Source organism: Sinocyclocheilus grahami, unplaced genomic scaffold, assembly GCF_001515645.1.
Source record: "Sinocyclocheilus grahami isolate Dianchi unplaced genomic scaffold, SAMN03320097.WGS_v1.1 scaffold641.1, whole genome shotgun sequence".
NCBI lineage: Eukaryota > Metazoa > Chordata > Actinopteri > Cypriniformes > Cyprinidae > Sinocyclocheilus > Sinocyclocheilus grahami.
Window position 1 is genome coordinate 542,462 of NW_015505820.1, and position 19,808 is coordinate 562,269.

At 36.5% G+C, this 19,808-nt stretch overlaps 1 protein-coding gene across 1 annotated transcript in view; it reads right to left on the reverse strand.

Annotated features, from left to right (window-relative positions):
• The window catches only part of LOC107558324 (POU domain, class 6, transcription factor 2-like), a 62,861-nt gene extending 43,279 nt beyond the window's left edge, over positions 1 to 19,582 (reverse strand). Inside the window, exon 1 of the mRNA XM_016241978.1 lies at positions 19,261 to 19,582. Coding sequence (XP_016097464.1) covers positions 19,261 to 19,420 — 160 coding nt within the window. The 5' untranslated portion in view covers positions 19,421 to 19,582. The remainder of the gene's footprint in view (positions 1 to 19,260) is intronic.
• Between the last annotated feature and the right edge of the window lie 226 nt (positions 19,583 to 19,808).

Genomic DNA, 19,808 nt, shown 5'->3' on the forward strand with positions numbered 1-19,808 from the left:
GTGCATTTTTAATACATTTAATGTTTTGTTTTGTTTTTCACCAAAGTATATATGCTGCTGTCCTTTTTTAGGGTACTTTATGAATATTTGTAATGTACACAACAATATATATAATACATTACGTGTGTACGTGTGTGTATATACTGAAAAAAACAGCTTTATAATATACTAGTAGTGTAATGCTAATGCATTTCCAATGAGCTGAAATGTACTTGAAGTACATTAAAACGATCCTTCAAATATACTCTAACTGTAGTTCATGAAGTATTAAAATGACATTTTAAATATATTTTAAGAAATACACTTAAATTGCACTAAATATACTTAAAGTGGTTCCAATTTAACACAATTTCAATATATTAAATATATTACAAATAGATTAAAATCAAACTTAAACATATCTTGAAATACACTTAATATACTTAAAGTTGTTTCAAAATAATACATTTAATATGCACTTAGTATAGTATAATTTAAATATAGTAAGTATGTCTAAAAAAGCACAATTTAAATTTATTTCTTTTTCACCTGGGTTAACAGCAACATTTATTTGAATTTATCAGCATTTATTTGATCACAAAAACAGTAAAAGCATTTTCTATTGTAATACATTTTAAAATGTCATTTATTCCTGTGATGGCAAAGCTGAATTTTCAGCATAATTACTCCAGTCTTCAGTGTCACTTCAGAAATCATTCTAATATGCTGCGTTACTGCTCAAGAAACATTACTTATTGCTATCAATGTTGAAAACATATGTTGATTTTTAAACTCCAGTCTTCAGTTTCACACAATTCTTCAGAAATCATTCTAATATGCTGATTTGGTGCTCAGAAATAATTTCTTATTATTATTATCAATAATTTGTCATCATTATTATCAATAATACCATTGCTATGCTGATGACACACAGCTCTATCTCTCATTTCAACCTGATGATCCAACAGTAGCTGTACGGATCTCAGGCTGCTTGGCAGACATCTCGGCATGGATGAAAGAACATCACCGACAGCTCAACCTGGCAAAGACTGAGCTTCTTGTCTTCCCTGCCACTCCAGCTCTACAGCATGATTTCACCATCCAGCTAGGTTCTACAATTACCCCATCAACTTCGGTCAGAAATCTTGGTGTAATCTTTGATGACCAGCTGACCTTCAAAGACCACATTGCAAATGACTGCCCGATCTTGCAGGTTTGCATTGCAAAACATCAGAAAGATCAGGCCCTTTCTAACGGAGCATGTTGCACAACTTCTTGTCCAGGCCCTTGTCATTTCTAGGCTGGACTACTGCAATGCTCTTCTGGCTGGACTTCCATCAAGCACAATCAAACCTCTACAAATGATTCAGAATGCAGTGGCATGACTGGTCTTTAACGAGCCCAAGTTACACCTCTCTTTATCTCCTTGCACTGGCTACCGGTTGCGGCTCGCATCAAGTTCAAGACATTGATGCTTGCAAATTGAACAGCCACAGGCTCAGCACCCGCCTACTTCCAGTCACTACTACGAATCTACATTCCCTTCAGAAGTCCGCTAGTGAGCAACACCTCGTGGTACCATCACAGAGAGGCTCAAAATCACTTTCCAGAACATTCTCGTTCACATTCCTGGCTGGTGGAATGACCTTCCCCCCCCTATCCGGAATGCTGAATCCCTGACCATTTTCAAGCGACAGCTGAAAACTCATCTCTTTAAATGCTACTTGACTTCATCTCAAATTAAAAAAAAAAAAAATTTGTCTTTCTCTTTATTTATTCCTTCCCTTTCTAGCCTGTACTTATTTGACTAGCTGCTTGCCTCTTTAAGAATCACTTTATGTATTCCCCAATTGTAAGTCGCTTTGGATAAAAGCATCTGCAAAACAACTAAATGTAAATGTAAATGTAAATAAATGTTGAAAACATTCTATTTTCGTGGAAACAGTGTTACTTTTTTCAGGATTCTTTGATGAATAGAAAGTGTAAAAGAATACCATTTATTCGAAATAGAGATATTTTTATTAACATTATAAATGTCTTTACTGTTACTTTTGATTAATGCATCCTTGCTGAATAATAATAAAAAAAAAACATCTATTAAATTTAAAAAAATCTGACTGACCCCAAACTTTTAAACGGTAGCGTAAATATGAAAGTTATTATAAATATACCATACAAACAAATTAATCAATTAAACACTTTCTATTCCTTTGATTACTTGAGTGGTAAATATGTATTGAGTTTGATCAGCCCAGTGCAGTGGGGCTACCAGGCCCCGAATTCAATGCCGAGTGTCCACCCTCCGCCAAGGACAGCATCTACAAGATTACCCAGACCAGTGTATTTGTTGTCATCTCATTTAGTGCAGAATTGCTCGCAGATGGCTGAATTAAACAGTCATTGTCGAGGGCTCAGTTAGAGGTTGGCATTCGCCCCCCGCATACATTTATAATCAATTTTTCCTTCCATAAAAAAGCGGCTTTAACACTTACAAAAGGAAATACATTATGTCATAACTTCAGTGATGGTGAGAAATGCTTTTTCAGGCTATTCAGAATCGACAGACCCCCAAACCTGATTTTGAACAACCCTGCACGTGTGTGTCCGCTTTGTGAGCATTCGTCTATTTATCATCTCATTCACTATCATGCAGTTAATCCAATTTGAATTACAAAGCACTCGGTAAGTGTGCCATTTGCTTTTGTGCCATCTAAAAGGCACGATGAACTGAAACAGGCCATACATGTGTTGACTTATAACAAAATAGAGTGCATGATATTATCTGCATCATCTAACCAATCCAACTGAAAGACATGTTTAGTGGTGTATTGATCTTTCCCATTCTGATCTAAAATATGACTGAGATTGAAGCCACTGCAAATATAAATCATTAAGCCTGATGCAGTGACCTCTTTGAAAAACATTTAACTGTATTGGCACAGAGCGTATTATTTGATTCATAATTTTGCTTAGGGCACATAACACACTTTCATTTTTAAGTACCGCTGATGTATTGTTGACAACAGGATCAATCAAAGTTAAAGCCCATGGAAGACAATAGAATGTATTGGTGCTGCAGAGTTTAAAATTTAAAGGCCTCACCACATGAGTGACAGGTCACGCTGAAAACTCATCTCTTTAAATGCTACTTGACTTCATCTCAAATTTAAAAAAAAAAAAAATTTGTCTTTCTCTTTATTTATTCCTTCCCTTTCTAGCCTGTACTTATTTGACTAGCTGCTTGCCTCTTTAAGAATCACTTTATGTATTCCCCAATTGTAAGTCGCTTTGGATAAAAGCATCTGCAAAACAACTAAATGTAAATGTAAATGTAAATAAATGTTGAAAACATTCTATTTTCGTGGAAACAGTGTTACTTTTTTCAGGATTCTTTGATGAATAGAAAGTGTAAAAGAATACCATTTATTCGAAATAGAGATATTTTTATTAACATTATAAATGTCTTTACTGTTACTTTTGATTAATGCATCCTTGCTGAATAATAATAAAAAAAAAACATCTATTAAATTTAAAAAAATCTGACTGACCCCAAACTTTTAAACGGTAGCGTAAATATGAAAGTTATTATAAATATACCATACAAACAAATTAATCAATTAAACACTTTCTATTCCTTTGATTACTTGAGTGGTAAATATGTATTGAGTTTGATCAGCCCAGTGCAGTGGGGCTACCAGGCCCCGAATTCAATGCCGAGTGTCCACCCTCCGCCAAGGACAGCATCTACAAGATTACCCAGACCAGTGTATTTGTTGTCATCTCATTTAGTGCAGAATTGCTCGCAGATGGCTGAATTAAACAGTCATTGTCGAGGGCTCAGTTAGAGGTTGGCATTCGCCCCCCGCATACATTTATAATCAATTTTTCCTTCCATAAAAAAGCGGCTTTAACACTTACAAAAGGAAATACATTATGTCATAACTTCAGTGATGGTGAGAAATGCTTTTTCAGGCTATTCAGAATCGACAGACCCCCAAACCTGATTTTGAACAACCCTGCACGTGTGTGTCCGCTTTGTGAGCATTCGTCTATTTATCATCTCATTCACTATCATGCAGTTAATCCAATTTGAATTACAAAGCACTCGGTAAGTGTGCCATTTGCTTTTGTGCCATCTAAAAGGCACGATGAACTGAAACAGGCCATACATGTGTTGACTTATAACAAAATAGAGTGCATGATATTATCTGCATCATCTAACCAATCCAACTGAAAGACATGTTTAGTGGTGTATTGATCTTTCCCATTCTGATCTAAAATATGACTGAGATTGAAGCCACTGCAAATATAAATCATTAAGCCTGATGCAGTGACCTCTTTGAAAAACATTTAACTGTATTGGCACAGAGCGTATTATTTGATTCATAATTTTGCTTAGGGCACATAACACACTTTCATTTTTAAGTACCGCTGATGTATTGTTGACAACAGGATCAATCAAAGTTAAAGCCCATGGAAGACAATAGAATGTATTGGTGCTGCAGAGTTTAAAATTTAAAGGCCTCACCACATGAGTGACAGGTCACATTTAACACAGTCCTAAATCCAGTCAATAATCAAGCAATTGTGTTCAAATTGTTGGGTTATTGATTTTGTTAATGTGGCGGTTGAAACCAGGGAAAAAGACAGCAATGTTTGGAATGGAATTCTAGCCGAATGCTTACTGCATACTGCATGGAAAACACTGAATACTGCACACATTTTTTTTAAATCATGTAAATAAGTATTATGTAATGATAAATATTTCAAACAGTAGCAGCCTGCATGATTTGACCTTATTGAGGGAGTGGAATAAATGTACAGTTTACAAAAATTAGGAATGCAAAAAATATTGGTACCATATTAAATACTTTTTTTTTATACTGTGTACATTCTAATGTTGCAGTGACTAAATTCACTTGTCTTGTAGCATTTTAAATCATTTCAGTGTTTTATTTTTAATTTGAATTTATTTGGACAAAATTATATAGAATTTCATTATCAACCATTTATCGGGTATCAGCCACTTTGTAACAATAATTATCGGCTTATCTGTATCGACCAGAACTGTAATTACCAAGTATCCCTAAAAAAGTGCATTGCATTGTGGAATATAGAGTGTGATGGATGTCAGGGATGAATAAATCTCAGATAATGTAAAAAAATTCACAGCAGACACTGACATATGTAATCAAAAATTTGATTGCTCGCATTGCATATGTGCACTAAAGCATGAATAATAATATGCTTAATGCTTTTATATTATGCTGTAGTTTAAAGTCATTCTGTTTATGATCATGTGCTTTATTTGGTGTTGCAACTGCTGCACTCTTAAAAAATAAAGGTTGTTTAGTTGCATCAACGGTTCCATAAAGAACCTTTAATATCAATGGAACCTTTCCATTCCATTCTTTGTATTATATATATATATATATATATATATATATATATATTAGGGATGCACGATATTGGATTTTTGCCAATATCTAATATGCCGATAATTTTCAACTCATTTTGGCTGATAGACGATGCTGATACCGATATATATAATTATTTTTAATTTTGGTTAGTTTTTAACAAGATATTATTTGTTAGAATTAAATAAACAATAATAAAGTTATTTTATAATGATAGTACATTGAAGATTTGAAAATAACTATAAATAAACTATATATTAATGATGCAGTGGTAACCTTACCATTTTATTTTATGATTTAACATTAGTAAATGGTCTAAAGCAAAAGAGTTGTAAAAAATTCTGAAAATCTCATGATTTGTTTAAAAAATATAACATATAACACACTAATGAATAAATCAGTATATATAAAATTATTTAATTGAAGTGTCATGTTTGTGATTTTTTTTTTGTTCATGTAAGCTATAGCTTCTGACCTTTAAATCAAAACATACTCATGATTTTATGGCATCAATTAGTGTTTTATTTAATCAGAAACACAGTCTAAATATTATTTGTGTATTTTGCTTTCATTTTATTAGAAGTAGGTCAACAGCACCCCCTACGGAATTAAAACCCTGTACTGAGAGCGGGCATTAGGACCCGGGGAAGGCTGTCTGCCACTGCATGTGCTATTACTGTTTACTCTATCATACACCAAACACATTATTCTGTTAGTGCATTCTCAGTTTAAATGTAGAGATCCAAAACAGTGAATCCAATCACCATTCAGGCAAAACTTTGCTTCAAGAATGAGCCACAATGCTGACATGAGCTAATAGCACTGTTGACATGATCTAATCGCTAGCACACCCTGAGCACATGTGAGTTAATCTATTTCTCTTATTGGCAAGACATATCAGCATAATTTTTCATATAGGGATGATGCCGATATTTACATTTAAAGCCATTACCGGCCATTCCCATATTGAACCGATATCGTGCATCCCTAATATATATATATAGATACATTTTTCTTATCCTCCTCACTGACATGAAGGGAAATCCTAATATATTTCTACAAGATACACATTTATCCGGTGTAAATAACTAACATTAATTGGGTTCATCCAAAGCCCCATAAATCTGTATGATGTGTTAAAGTACACCGCTTCTTATTCTAAACCTCCCTGTGGACAGAAAGACTCTAAAAAGATGCTGAACTCTTAATGAAACAGGAAGGTGGTCTTTCACCAAAAACTCAGTAAGAGGAAGCTTTGGATTCCCAGCAGCAGAGACTTTAGTTCAGAACTGCATTTTTTATATATATAAAATATACACTGGGATGGATCAATATAGCTGAGAACGCTAGAGGGGGAGGAATCGAAGTGAAGACAAAAGTAGAGAAAAAGGGAGAAAAGAAGAAAACAGAATTAAAGCAGGGGACAGAGGAAAGGGCATTTATGTTATTAAAAGAGTGATAGAAACTCACAGAACCCATCTGTGAGAAAGGACGGATAAAAAAAAGGCAAAGGAAAGGCCTGAAAAAAGAAGGACAGGGTGTTGATTTTGCGTGATCTGAACATTAACACACAAACGGCCACATCTGTCGAAGAAGCCTTTCCTCCCTCTCATCCTCAGGCAATGTCAACTCGATTACCGCAGGGTTGAAAGAGACAAAGATCCATCCACATGACTCCTCATCCTTTTAGGCCCATCTGCAAAGCCAGGATCTGAGGCCAGCCCTGCCTGAAGAAAATCAAACCCTTTTAGAGCGAAGACAGAAAAATGCCAGGGTCGCCATGCTTTTCACTGATGCCGAGCTCTTCCTAAATTACCTTAAGCATATTTGTGGCAAATAGAATTCTGCCTCCTGACCTCCAACATTGTCCGTCTTCGGTGAAAGGTCTCTCTTTATTTTGCCATTTTTGTGAGGCGTCGATCTGAGTGCATCCCGTTCTCTTTTTCTATACGTGTTCAAATTTGGCTCTCGTGGAGATTTAACATGCGCTCTCTGACTTTTTGTGAATAAGGATATTAACAGCTATTAGCTCACAATCAGGGCAAAAAAATGAGGGACATATTTCTCATTATTTTTTAACTTGTCAGAGTAAAATCCTTCATGCTGTAAAGCTGTAAAAGTCTTTGTACTTGGAAGTAAAAGCTCATTCATCTTGCACTCTCAAGTGTAGACTGTATTCTTACAGCATGTTCGCGTTTCTCTATAGTGCAAAAGTCACAGCTTGCAAACTAGCAAAGCAGAAGCAAAAAAACACAATAAGAAAGTTACATATTTTGTTCATCTTATTTGGTTTTCTAAAATATAAATATATAAAATATAAAAAAATGCAATAAAAATATTATCATTGTCATTACAGTCCGAATCTATTCTTACACACTGTTCTTTTTAAAAATGTGTAATTTGCTTGCAACCTCAAAATGTTTATATCCCCAAACTACTTAGGACAGTACAAATGTTCCATGTTTGTCATATTCTGCACATGGAAACGTGTCATTTCTGTCAGTGTTTATAACATGTGTAGAAATACAAGCGGGGTTTAGAGGAGCATGTGGGGTGACAGCAAGAGCTCTGTGGATGGTGTTAGCAACATGCCAGATGCCCACATGTCATGGCCAGCACATCGCCTACTGACCCTAAGGCCGTCTAGCCACACTTGTGTGTCCATCCCTCCCCCTAACGCAGACGTCCCTCACTGCACACAAGTCTACATACAAATACGACAGACTAAAAGCATCTTCCTTCGACAGTATGTATGTGTATACTACCTGAAAAGTTATATGAAAAAGAACATATGACATATGATACAGATTTACATTAAAGACATGTTAACAAAATTTCAATTTCAAATAAATTCTATTCTTATTTTTATTAATTCACTTTTAATTTTTTTTAAGAATACTGGTAAGCAAGCATTTTTGGTTACAACTGACTTTCATTATATGGACAAAAAACTGAGGCATTTCTCACAATATCTTCTTTTGTCTTCTACAGACAAAAGAAAGCCATACAGTTTTGGAATGACATGAGAGTGAGTAAGTGATGACAGAATAAAAATTTTTGGGTGAACCGTCTCAAAAAAACCTTGCTCATAATTTACTGGAAAATAGCAGTATGAACATCCTTCTAAGCATCTCCTTTGGCGTTCTGCAGAAGAAAGTAAGTCATACAGGTTTCGAAAGACATGAGGGAGAGTAATTTCGGTGAACTAATCTTTTAAATACACAAGAGAGTAATGGAACATCTAAAAAAATGTGTTCATGTTCAGCAAGATTATGAAAAAACCCAATATCGTAAACTTCAATTGCCTTTTACAGTCTGACTCTTCCTCCCCTCATGTTTATTTCGGCATCTACACATGGGTCTCTCATCTCGTTCCTCATCTCATCTTAAGCAGTCATCTCATTCTCTCCCAGGTCACTCAGCAGCATCAAGAGACATCATCATAAACACAAGCAATCGGAGCGCGAGCGTGGCGAATCTCTCCAACTCCCCCATACGCAAGGTCTGGAGCTTTGAAGCTCTAGAACTGTTTCTGTTCCACATCTTTAAATATAACAGGAAGGATGCCCTAAAAAAAATCACATTATAACTTCTGTGGATTGCTGGATGCAAACACTCGCATTCCTCAACCCCCTCATATACACGCACAGTCACTCCTGGCTCTCATCTCCTCAATCTTTGGTTTCAAAGGGATGGTATACGGCAGAAGGACAGGGGGTTATATGCATTAGTACTGGTCAGTGCTCAAAGAGACTCTATCATAAATAATAAAGGGTCTGTGAAGGACATCCAGACTCTAGTTACCGGCTATGCACCGCGCCTCGCATCGCACCAGACAAACACAAGATTGTCATTTTTCATCCAGCGATGACCACCCTCTCTATCCGTATGATTAGTTGACGGCTTCAATTATCCCACGCGATGGAAGCAACATGCAGAGTGGTGGAGAATTTGTTTCGGGAATGTTTTTGATTGAACATTCATCCATACCTCAATGGAGAGCAGGTCACTGTTTGTAAATAGTGCATACTTTTTACATTCAGAATAATAAAAGAAAATGTTCTTTTCTTTGAATAACTTCTTCCTGATTGTTTTTTAGTCAAGAGGCGATGGGAAATATTAGAGCACATACACTACTCTGTTGAAATATGAACTAACACTACCATTCAAAAGTTAGGGTCAGTAAACATTTAAAAAAAAATTCATACATGTATTCAGAGAGGATGCTTTAAATTGATCAAAAGTGACAGTGAAGTCATGTATGCTACAAATGATTTATATTTCAAATAAATGCTGTTCTTTTGAACTTTCTTTTCACCAAAAAAATCCTTTTAAAAAAGTATTACAGTTTCCACAAAAATATTAAGTAGCATAACTGTTTTCAACAATGAAAATAATAAGAAATTATTTTTGAGCACGAAATCAACATATTAAAACGATGAAGGATCTTGTGACACTGAAGACTGAGTAATGATACTGAAAATTCAGCTTTGCATTTTTAAAAAGTATTTGGAAACAGTTCAATAATAATATTGACATTTTACAGTATTTTTTATCAAACAGATGCAGCCTTGATGAGCATAAGTGACTTTTTTTCAAAGCATTAAAAAAATCTTACAGACCCAAAACTTTTGAACGCTAGCGTACATGATGGTCTGAGTAAGATTCGATACTGGTTTTGGTGCCAGTGGACCAGCATAACCAGCAACAACCCAGTCTTTCTGATCAAGGATTAATAACAAATATAGCCCACTTTCTCTGAGCTTTTCAGGCAAGCTGACATTGTTTTTCAGGTAAAGTCTTTATGAATTAATTAAGTTACATTACAGCTGTTTGATTTCCAGAATGTTTTAAATTTTCTATTTCTAAAGATTTTTTTTTTAATTTTGAAAATTTGTGAATACATTGTAAAGAAAATGTAACATTTCATTAAAAATATTTAAGCAATGTATACTGTAAATATATATTGCTCATTCTTTTGAGGTATCAGGGAAAATATTGGCAGGGCACGTTAAAAAAAATGATACTATTAGTTTTAACTGGCCAAAAAAAATTAGGAAAAAGAAATCCTTATTACTACTGATGAAGCTGGTTGACCAAAGGAGGCTTGCTGGTTAAGCTACTGTTAAGCTACCAGCATCTTACACTGGAGACCAGCATCCAATCTCTGATGTGAATCATTTCTAAAAGAGCATGTACATTTTCACAATACATGGACAGAGGGGATAATTTCAGCTTTATGTGACAAAATTTTGCATTATAGTTGCATATATGTGAAATATGAACAACACCCAAACAATTAATTTAACAAGGCTCAGAAACTGTCACCATAAGATGCTGAAAGGCAGTTTGGAGATTAACTTTGAGCATGACACAAGAAACATTCACTTCAATCAGTGAATTCTTGTGGAACAACCCAAAAATATCTTCAAAAACAGCCCTCTGTCCTATTGAGCTGAAAATGCCTTCCTCCATCCATTACAAACTTAAGATGGAAGTGCCAATTAATTTCCCCTGTCCTCGCTGACCCTACCAGCAGCATGTTTCTAAAACAAAAGTGCACCCTGTACCGCTCCTGCCCAATCCCTGCAACCCCCCTTCCCTGCTTGAATAGCATCTTATCTGTAGCCGCTGGCGGAACAGACGCATTAGCGAGTGGATTACACATGCTTGGTAGGCATGCATTAGGGAGATGGGGGCAGATCCCAGCTCAAAGCAGCCAACTAAAGGCCTGAGCCTGCCCTATAATGAGATCTAACTCCTGAGGAGAGGCACTCGGGGCTAGTGCGCTCTATTTAAAGAGGGCCAGCCTCATTTAAAAGACTGTGTCTGTGTCACTTTATTACTTAACCTGAGTGAGGCACATCAAGGCCCTTTTGCATTAGCACCGAACCCCCTCCTCCCTATTTTCAGCTAAGCTGATTACACAAATATAAAGTGTGTGTGTGTGTGTGTGTGTTTATGTGGAGGGCCTTTGAGGGAGTATAACAGGCTAATGTGTATGTGCGTGCGCATTTATGTGCACAAACGAAGCCGAAAAAGGACCAGAACAAGCAACCAATGTGTTTTGCTTGTGGCTAGCCATTAAAACTCTATTGTCTTCTTTAGAGCTGCTTTATAGCTGAATCAAATTTGTTTCATAATTGATCAATTTTGCAACATCTACACTGTTACTGAACTGATTTGAATCAATGTTGAACTGACTTAAGCTGAAAAATGCCTTCTGTAGAGCTGCTTATAGCTGAATTGAACTTGTTTCATAATTGATTAAATTCACACAGTTATTGAACTGAACTGAATTGACACTGAACTGACTGGAGATGAATAATGACACTATTACACTAAACACAGAATTTGGATTTGTCTCACATTTGAAGTTTACATAATTACTGTTATTTTCTTGTTTACTACTGTGAAGCTGCTTTGGAAAAAAAACTGTTTTGTATAAAGCACTATAAAAATAAAGGTGTCAAGACTTAAAACACACAAATTTATGGCTCTAGGTTGACTTTTAGATGTTCTGCATTACTTTGAATGACAATTGATTGTCAAAACACATCTTCTTAGCTCAAAATACAATTTCCTGACTCAAAAAGTCGCGTGTTCCACTTGAATGGTACGTTCTCCTCTTAAAGAACAGTGCATTGAGTCATAAACCTTCTCCCTCTTCTCTTGTCTACAACAGATACATTTTCCTCTCAACCTCCCCCTCAATTACACAAATCAATACACATTTCTTTTATCTTTCGTGCCTTTTTTCCCCCCTCCCGTTCTCTCAGTTGAAGGTGACCCCTGGGCTGGAACGTGTCCTCCATTTCGGCAGAATCGGTATAAGTGCTGGCCATTTGGCGTGGACGTTAAGTGTATGAAATGAGTGGCCCTGTCTCTCTCTGGTCCTCTCCTCCTGACAGGCTGATGATAGAAGCGTCACATCCTGGGCCCGAATAAAATGCAAACTGACAAGAGATGAGGCTTTGGTGGCTGAATATAATGCCGGATTGTGCCTCCGAGTGCCTTATTATCTTGTCTTGGGATGCTGGAGAGGAGGCGGGTCTCTTAGAAAAGAGTAGACAGCCACTGTACATACACACACACACAAGCCATCTCCTATTCTGTGAGTAAGAGCGAAAAAACAGGAGTTTGGCCTCCTAACCACTGCTTTTTTATACCTGACAATAAATAGGGACGGGGTTGTTGGGGATGTTTGCATGTGATAGCTGGAGTGAAACCTGGAGAAATGAGCTTTTTAAAAGGCGGGGGAGGTCGAAAAACACTGGGAATTGAAAGTGAGAGGAAGAAGAAGGAGAAAGATGGTATTCTGAAGTCGACGGCCTTAAATTTAGTCATAATCTTGTTCCGAATGACACAAAAAAGGTTTAAAGCAGACAGTATAAACACGCGGTTGAGAACTAATCAGCCTCTTTTATCATAAACCCCACCCAAGCACGGTTGAATCAGTCAATGATTTTTAAGCACTTTTTGAATAAAAGCAGCTGGGTCTTAAATATTTTATAACCATAAATTTTTTTTTTTTACATTGTTTGTGTGAGTAGACAATGTTTTAATGTAAAACAAAATATGCCTAAATAACTATATTAGATTTAGAAGATATTTATAAAGCACTTTTCTTTCATCAGCACCCTTTAAAAGTATACAATAAAGCTTACTTCCAAGTAAATACAGTGGCATTCAGTTCAAATCTACTCCACCACATAAAAAAAAATATTGTTCGATCATCTATATATTTATCTCTCTCCATTGTCCACGCAACAAACTCTAATCATGTTTTCTTTGGGAGCTTTGACAAAGAGTTAACATCTTTCCCTAAAGATTGACAAAACCCACTGAATGTTCTATCCACATTGCACAAAGAGAGGCCCATCATATTCTCCATCTTCTCTCTCTGCGGCCCTTCATACTCCTGTAGAATAGACCCCCACCCCCTTCAACTTTTGAAAACAAAAGTCAAGGCCGGTCTTTTGCGTTTGTATAAAATTAGATTGCACATTTGTCCATACATGCACAAGTGATTCTTTGATGAAAAACATTTAGGCGACATTCTTGTTATCATCACCTACACTCAATCGGTGTTGAAAATCAGCCTAGGAAAGGGATGAAAAGAAGTCTTTTAATTTCCCCATTCTGTTGGTCAGATCTTTTCAAACAGGGGAGGCAAAAGCTCACTCAATGCCGCGGATCAATTTGTCGAGAATCAATTGAGTCGGTAGACATATGTATTGCACTTCTGTGACCTTTAAACGAACAGAACCTCCTTTGAGGGCAGCAGAAGATGATTTAATCAAACAATGTCTAGCCGTAGAAAAGAAATCACTTCAGTATAAATCCTCTTACGGAGGTGATAGGAAAAATACTGCCTCTTGAATGTTCAATATGAAGCTTTAAATTGAGATTGTAAGCATTTAGAATATAGACGCAGATAATGTAAATGCACCAAGCTTTACTGCATAACCCTAACCCAAATGCTAAATGGACCAAGTAAATGCATCAATTTTAGTGCATTTTTAACTTAAAACACACATTATGGTTCAAATTGATTCTAATTAACTGTTTTATTTTAATGTACTTTTTAATGATTTTAATTATTTCAAATATTGTTATATGTTTAACAAATAAGTATTTAATTCTAATGTAATTAAATAATTAAATATTTTAATGTATTTTTTATTATTTTCATTATTTAAGTTGTGTCTTTGCTTTCAATATAATAAAATATTTTTAAAAAGATAAATCTTTAAAAAAATATGCACACACACAAACATATATGATGAACGAAATTTAAGAAACATTTAACAAGAACAAAGAAAAAAACATTAACAATACATGAAAATAAGTGCAGCAACGTTCAAATAAAAAGAAAAACATAATATCATAATCTGCACTTCTTTTTCCTGTTATTTCACATCTTTCATTCTCAATTCTTTCTGTAACCAAAGTTCAATGACCTTTTAGGCATCTCTCTGATGGGCAACTGTGCCCAAGGACAGATTCAGCCATGCCCCGCTTGCCCTGAGCAGCCCCCTGGCACTGCCCACGGCCCATACTTGGCGTACCCCTCACAGGGCAGGAAAAGAGCAAGGATGCTCCATTTGGTGGCCTTAAAAAAAAAGGTCAATCTTTTTTTTAATAATGTTAAATACAGTCTGACCACATTCTAAAAAATGAGAAATGTATTGATTCGATAAAAACGGTCTGAAAAAGAATGTGCCTACATCAAACATGTGTGCGCGTGCATATGTGTTTGTGTAAGCGTGCAAAAAAAAAGAAGAGATTTTACAAAAAGAATAGATTGACAGATAGACAATGAGCTGTAAAGCTGAGCATAAAGAGAAAAAGCAACAAGCAAACAAAAGCAGGTTTGATGCTTATTAAAGAAAATTGTAACACTGGCATTATGAAACAGTAACTGGGCTTTTCTTGCCTTGGGATATTCTAAAAAATTCATCAGACTGACAGCGGGAACCATAAGACTGATCAGGGACTGACAGAGAGGTTCGGACGGGGATCAGACACAAACAGCGCCCTTGCCACTCCCCCAACTCCCAAAATCAAATCAGCAAAAAGACCCGCCATGGTGACACACCATCACCGTGGTGACAGCCTACACTGTGCCGCCCGCAGTCCCGCTCCCAAATCCATTCTCTCCAAAAATTCAGTCTACCGAGTTCTAAACTATGCGCCCCTCACAAACACACACACACATACACTCTTGTTATGTGCGTTTGCTGCACATAAGGGGGTAGCTGATGTTTGATGTATAATTCATCTCAAAACACCAAGCAATACTCTTTATTCTGTTCTTATAATATCTAATGTAACATAGCTTCAGTGATAGCTCAAACCGGACTGTAATGAGGACTGAGTACCTGAGTCAGTTAATCAAAAGCAAGGTTATTATAGAATGAAAAAACAATAATGCTTCATAATTCATCACTATGACCTTGGAATAATATATATATATATTAATCATTTACACCTGTAAATTATTTTTAATAGAAATAATGTAACGAAATAGAAAATGATTTACTTCTGTATTATCATACACAGAGGTGATATTTTAAAAGGTTGTGAATAAAAGCATGTATATTTCATACATTTCTAAAAATTAATTGTTTGGATTTTAATGTAGGTATAGAAGGCCCTCTGATAGCATTAAAAGTTTATTATGATCAGGTAAGCGGCAGGGGATCAAAATCTTTTATCATTAATGTAATGCTGTTAGTTCTAACATAGAGAGCGATAGAAAAGCTCCCTACGGGCATCAGTCAAACTATGAACACAGACAAGAGGAAGATGCAGTCACAGCTACTGAATATCAAACCTGAAGCAGAGAATCAAGCCTGACTGCCTGACTTCATTGCGTATATACTGAAATAATAAGCTTTAGAAATATGTATGTGATGAATTACCACAGGAATGAATGCATATAACAGCAGAACACATTCGAGGCTGAGTGCAAACACTTCTAAAGCATTTAAGTGTTCTGAGAAGGTCACTTTATTAGGCTGGATTTTCAATAAATTATTCTTCGCTCCTTTTTATGCATGTGGTCTTTTAAATTTATTTGAAACATTGTACTGCATCTCTGAGAACATGACGACTCTCTTTTACTAATGTAATTTTATGTGCATGTTCGCACTTGTGTTTCTATGTTCTAGCACTTTTTGAATAAAAGCAGCTGGGTCTTAAATATTTTATAACCATAAGTTTGTGTGAGTAGACAATGTTTTAATGTAAAACAAAATATGCCTAAATAACTATATTAGATTTAGAAGATATTTATAAAGCACTTTTCTTTCATCAGCACCCTTTAAAAGTATACAATAAAGCTTACTTCCAAGTAAATACAGTGGCATTCAGTTCAAATCTACTCCACCACATAAAAAAAAATATTGTTCGATCATCTATATATTTATCTCTCTCCATTGTCCACGCAACAAACTCTAATCATGTTTTCTTTGGGAGCTTTGACAAAGAGTTAACATCTTTCCCTAAAGATTGACAAAACCCACTGAATGTTCTATCCACATTGCACAAAGAGAGGCCCATCATATTCTCCATCTTCTCTCTCTGCGGCCCTTCATACTCCTGTAGAATAGACCCCCACCCCCTTCAACTTTTGAAAACAAAAGTCAAGGCCGGTCTTTTGCGTTTGTATAAAATTAGATTGCACATTTGTCCATACATGCACAAGTGATTCTTTGATGAAAAACATTTAGGCGACATTCTTGTTATCATCACCTACACTCAATCGGTGTTGAAAATCAGCCTAGGAAAGGGATGAAAAGAAGTCTTTTAATTTCCCCATTCTGTTGGTCAGATCTTTTCAAACAGGGGAGGCAAAAGCTCACTCAATGCCGCGGATCAATTTGTCGAGAATCAATTGAGTCGGTAGACATATGTATTGCACTTCTGTGACCTTTAAACGAACAGAACCTCCTTTGAGGGCAGCAGAAGATGATTTAATCAAACAATGTCTAGCCGTAGAAAAGAAATCACTTCAGTATAAATCCTCTTACGGAGGTGATAGGAAAAATACTGCCTCTTGAATGTTCAATATGAAGCTTTAAATTGAGATTGTAAGCATTTAGAATATAGACGCAGATAATGTAAATGCACCAAGCTTTACTGCATAACCCTAACCCAAATGCTAAATGGACCAAGTAAATGCATCAATTTTAGTGCATTTTTAACTTAAAACACACATTATGGTTCAAATTGATTCTAATTAACTGTTTTATTTTAATGTACTTTTTAATGATTTTAATTATTTCAAATATTGTTATATGTTTAACAAATAAGTATTTAATTCTAATGTAATTAAATAATTAAATATTTTAATGTATTTTTTATTATTTTCATTATTTAAGTTGTGTCTTTGCTTTCAATATAATAAAATATTTTTAAAAAGATAAATCTTTAAAAAAATATGCACACACACAAACATATATGATGAACGAAATTTAAGAAACATTTAACAAGAACAAAGAAAAAAACATTAACAATACATGAAAATAAGTGCGGCAACGTTCAATATATATATATAAATGCATAGGACAACTTTTAAAAAGTAAAAAATAAGAATAAGAATAAATCTGAATAATAAATAAAGAATAATAAAAATAAATAATGATAATAATAATATTGAATGTGTTGTTTTATTATTATTACTACAACATCAAGTGTCTTTTAAAGAGATTCAGTGTATATGCTGCTCCTGATCAAGAATGTACAATTCAGTCTGCTTAGATCTGAACTCCTCATGAGGCCGTGGAGCCACAACAATCACATTTCTCTCCCCCAGGCCTCTTCACTTTCTCTCATTTTATCTTCAGCCTAAGCCGAGGAGATCTCAAATGTGAAGAAATGTCACCCTGTATGACAGATGAGTGTGTGTGCGAGTGTGTGTGTGCGCGTGTACATTATATGTCTCCTGTTGCCTATTTGCCCCAGATTCTGTCACATTTTTCTGCTTTATGAACACCAACAAAAAAACTGGTCCCCACATACCGCATGGCTGCACCCCACCAAGCGTCACAGGAAAAGGACACTTCCTCCACAAGCTTTCCAAATTTGATAGATTAGCAGCAAAAATGCATTTTGAAATGCACAGGGTAACCTTAGAGAAGAAATTTTACAGTCTATAAAAAGCCAACTTATCTCTAAGGAATATATATGAATATATTGCATTCACAGAGACATAATTTGAGGTCACTCAGCATTTAAAACTAGTAAGAGAAACACATATATCGTCAATCTCCAATCTTATGACCCCAGATCCACCTACAACTGAACCACAACTTTTACCTGCTCGGCTCCAGCACTTTCTACCACAGCATCTCGCAAACACAAACAAACAAACACACTCTCGCCGGTGTTAAGTTCCCCTGCGCATTACCGTAGGTGTCACGCACAATAACGAGGAGGATGAAGGCTGGACTTACCATACATCTTCTCCTCCGAGTCTGTGTCAGCTGACAGCAGCAAGGGCTCCTCGTTGAGCTCGCTGTCCGGGCTGGCCGCTTTGTCGTCATCCCGCAGCTTGCAGACGTCCATTGTCTTTTAAAGAGATTCAGGGTATATGCTGCTCCTGATCAAGAATGTACAATTCAGTCTGCTTAGATCTGAACTCCTCATGAGGCCGTGGAGCCACAACAATCACATTTCTCTCCCTCAGGCCTCTTCACTTTCTCTCATTTTATCTTCAGCCTAAGCCGAGGAGATCTCAAATGTGAAGAAATGTCACCCTGTATGACAGATGAGTGTGTGTGTGTGTGTGTGTGTGTGTGTGTGTGTGTATACATTATATGTCTCCTGTTGCCTATTTGCCCCAGATTCTGTAACATTTTTCTGCTTTATGAACACCAACAAAAAAAAAACCAGTCCCCACATACCGCATGGCTGCACCCCACCAGCGTCACAGGAAAAGGACACTTCCTCCACAAGCTTTCCACAGTGGAAATTTGATAGATTAGCAGTTAAAATGCATTTTGAAATGCACAGGGTAAACTTGGAGAAGAACTTTTCAGACATTTAAACTCTATAGAAACCCAACTTAAATCTAAGGAATATATATCTAAATATTGCATTCATAGGGCCATCATTTGAGGTCAGTCCGCATTTAAAGTAAGAGTAAGAGGCACAAATACCTTCAATCTCCAACTTCACGACCCCAGATCCACCTACATGTGAACCACAACTTTTACCTGCTCTGATCCAGCACTTTTTTTTACCACAGCATCTAGTAAACACAAACAAACAAACACACTCTCTCCGGTGTTAAGTTCCCCCGTGCATGACCCCGGGTGTCATGCACAATAACGAGGTGAATGAATGCTGGACTCACCATACATCTTCTCCTCCGAGTCTGTGTCAGTTGACAGCAGCAAGGGCTCCTCGTTGAGCTCGCTGTCCGGGCTGGCCGCTTTGTCGTCATCCCGCAGCTCGCAGACATCCATATCGGCACGCAGAGGGAGCAGCGGTTTGCTCAGCTGCCCTGTGATCATCGGATCCTGGAGGCGAGTGGAGGAAGGACCAGGTCGGGAGGACAATGAGGGGGGAAAAAGGCAAAAGAAGTGATGTTAGCTTTGGTGCGCACTGGTTCACTCTCTGTGGGTCTCATGCGTACACATGCCCGCTCATTTCCTCGCTTTCTCTCTCTCTCTCTGCTTTCTGAAACTCACCACCTCTTCTAACACTTCCACCTACATGTGAACCACAACTTTTACCTGCTCTGATCCAGCACTTTTTTTACCACAGCATCTAGTAAACACAAACAAACAAACACACTCTCTCCGGTGTTAAGTTCCCCCGTGCATGACCCCGGGTGTCATGCACAATAACGAGGTGAATGAATGCTGGACTCACTATACATCTTCTCCTCCGAGTCTGTGT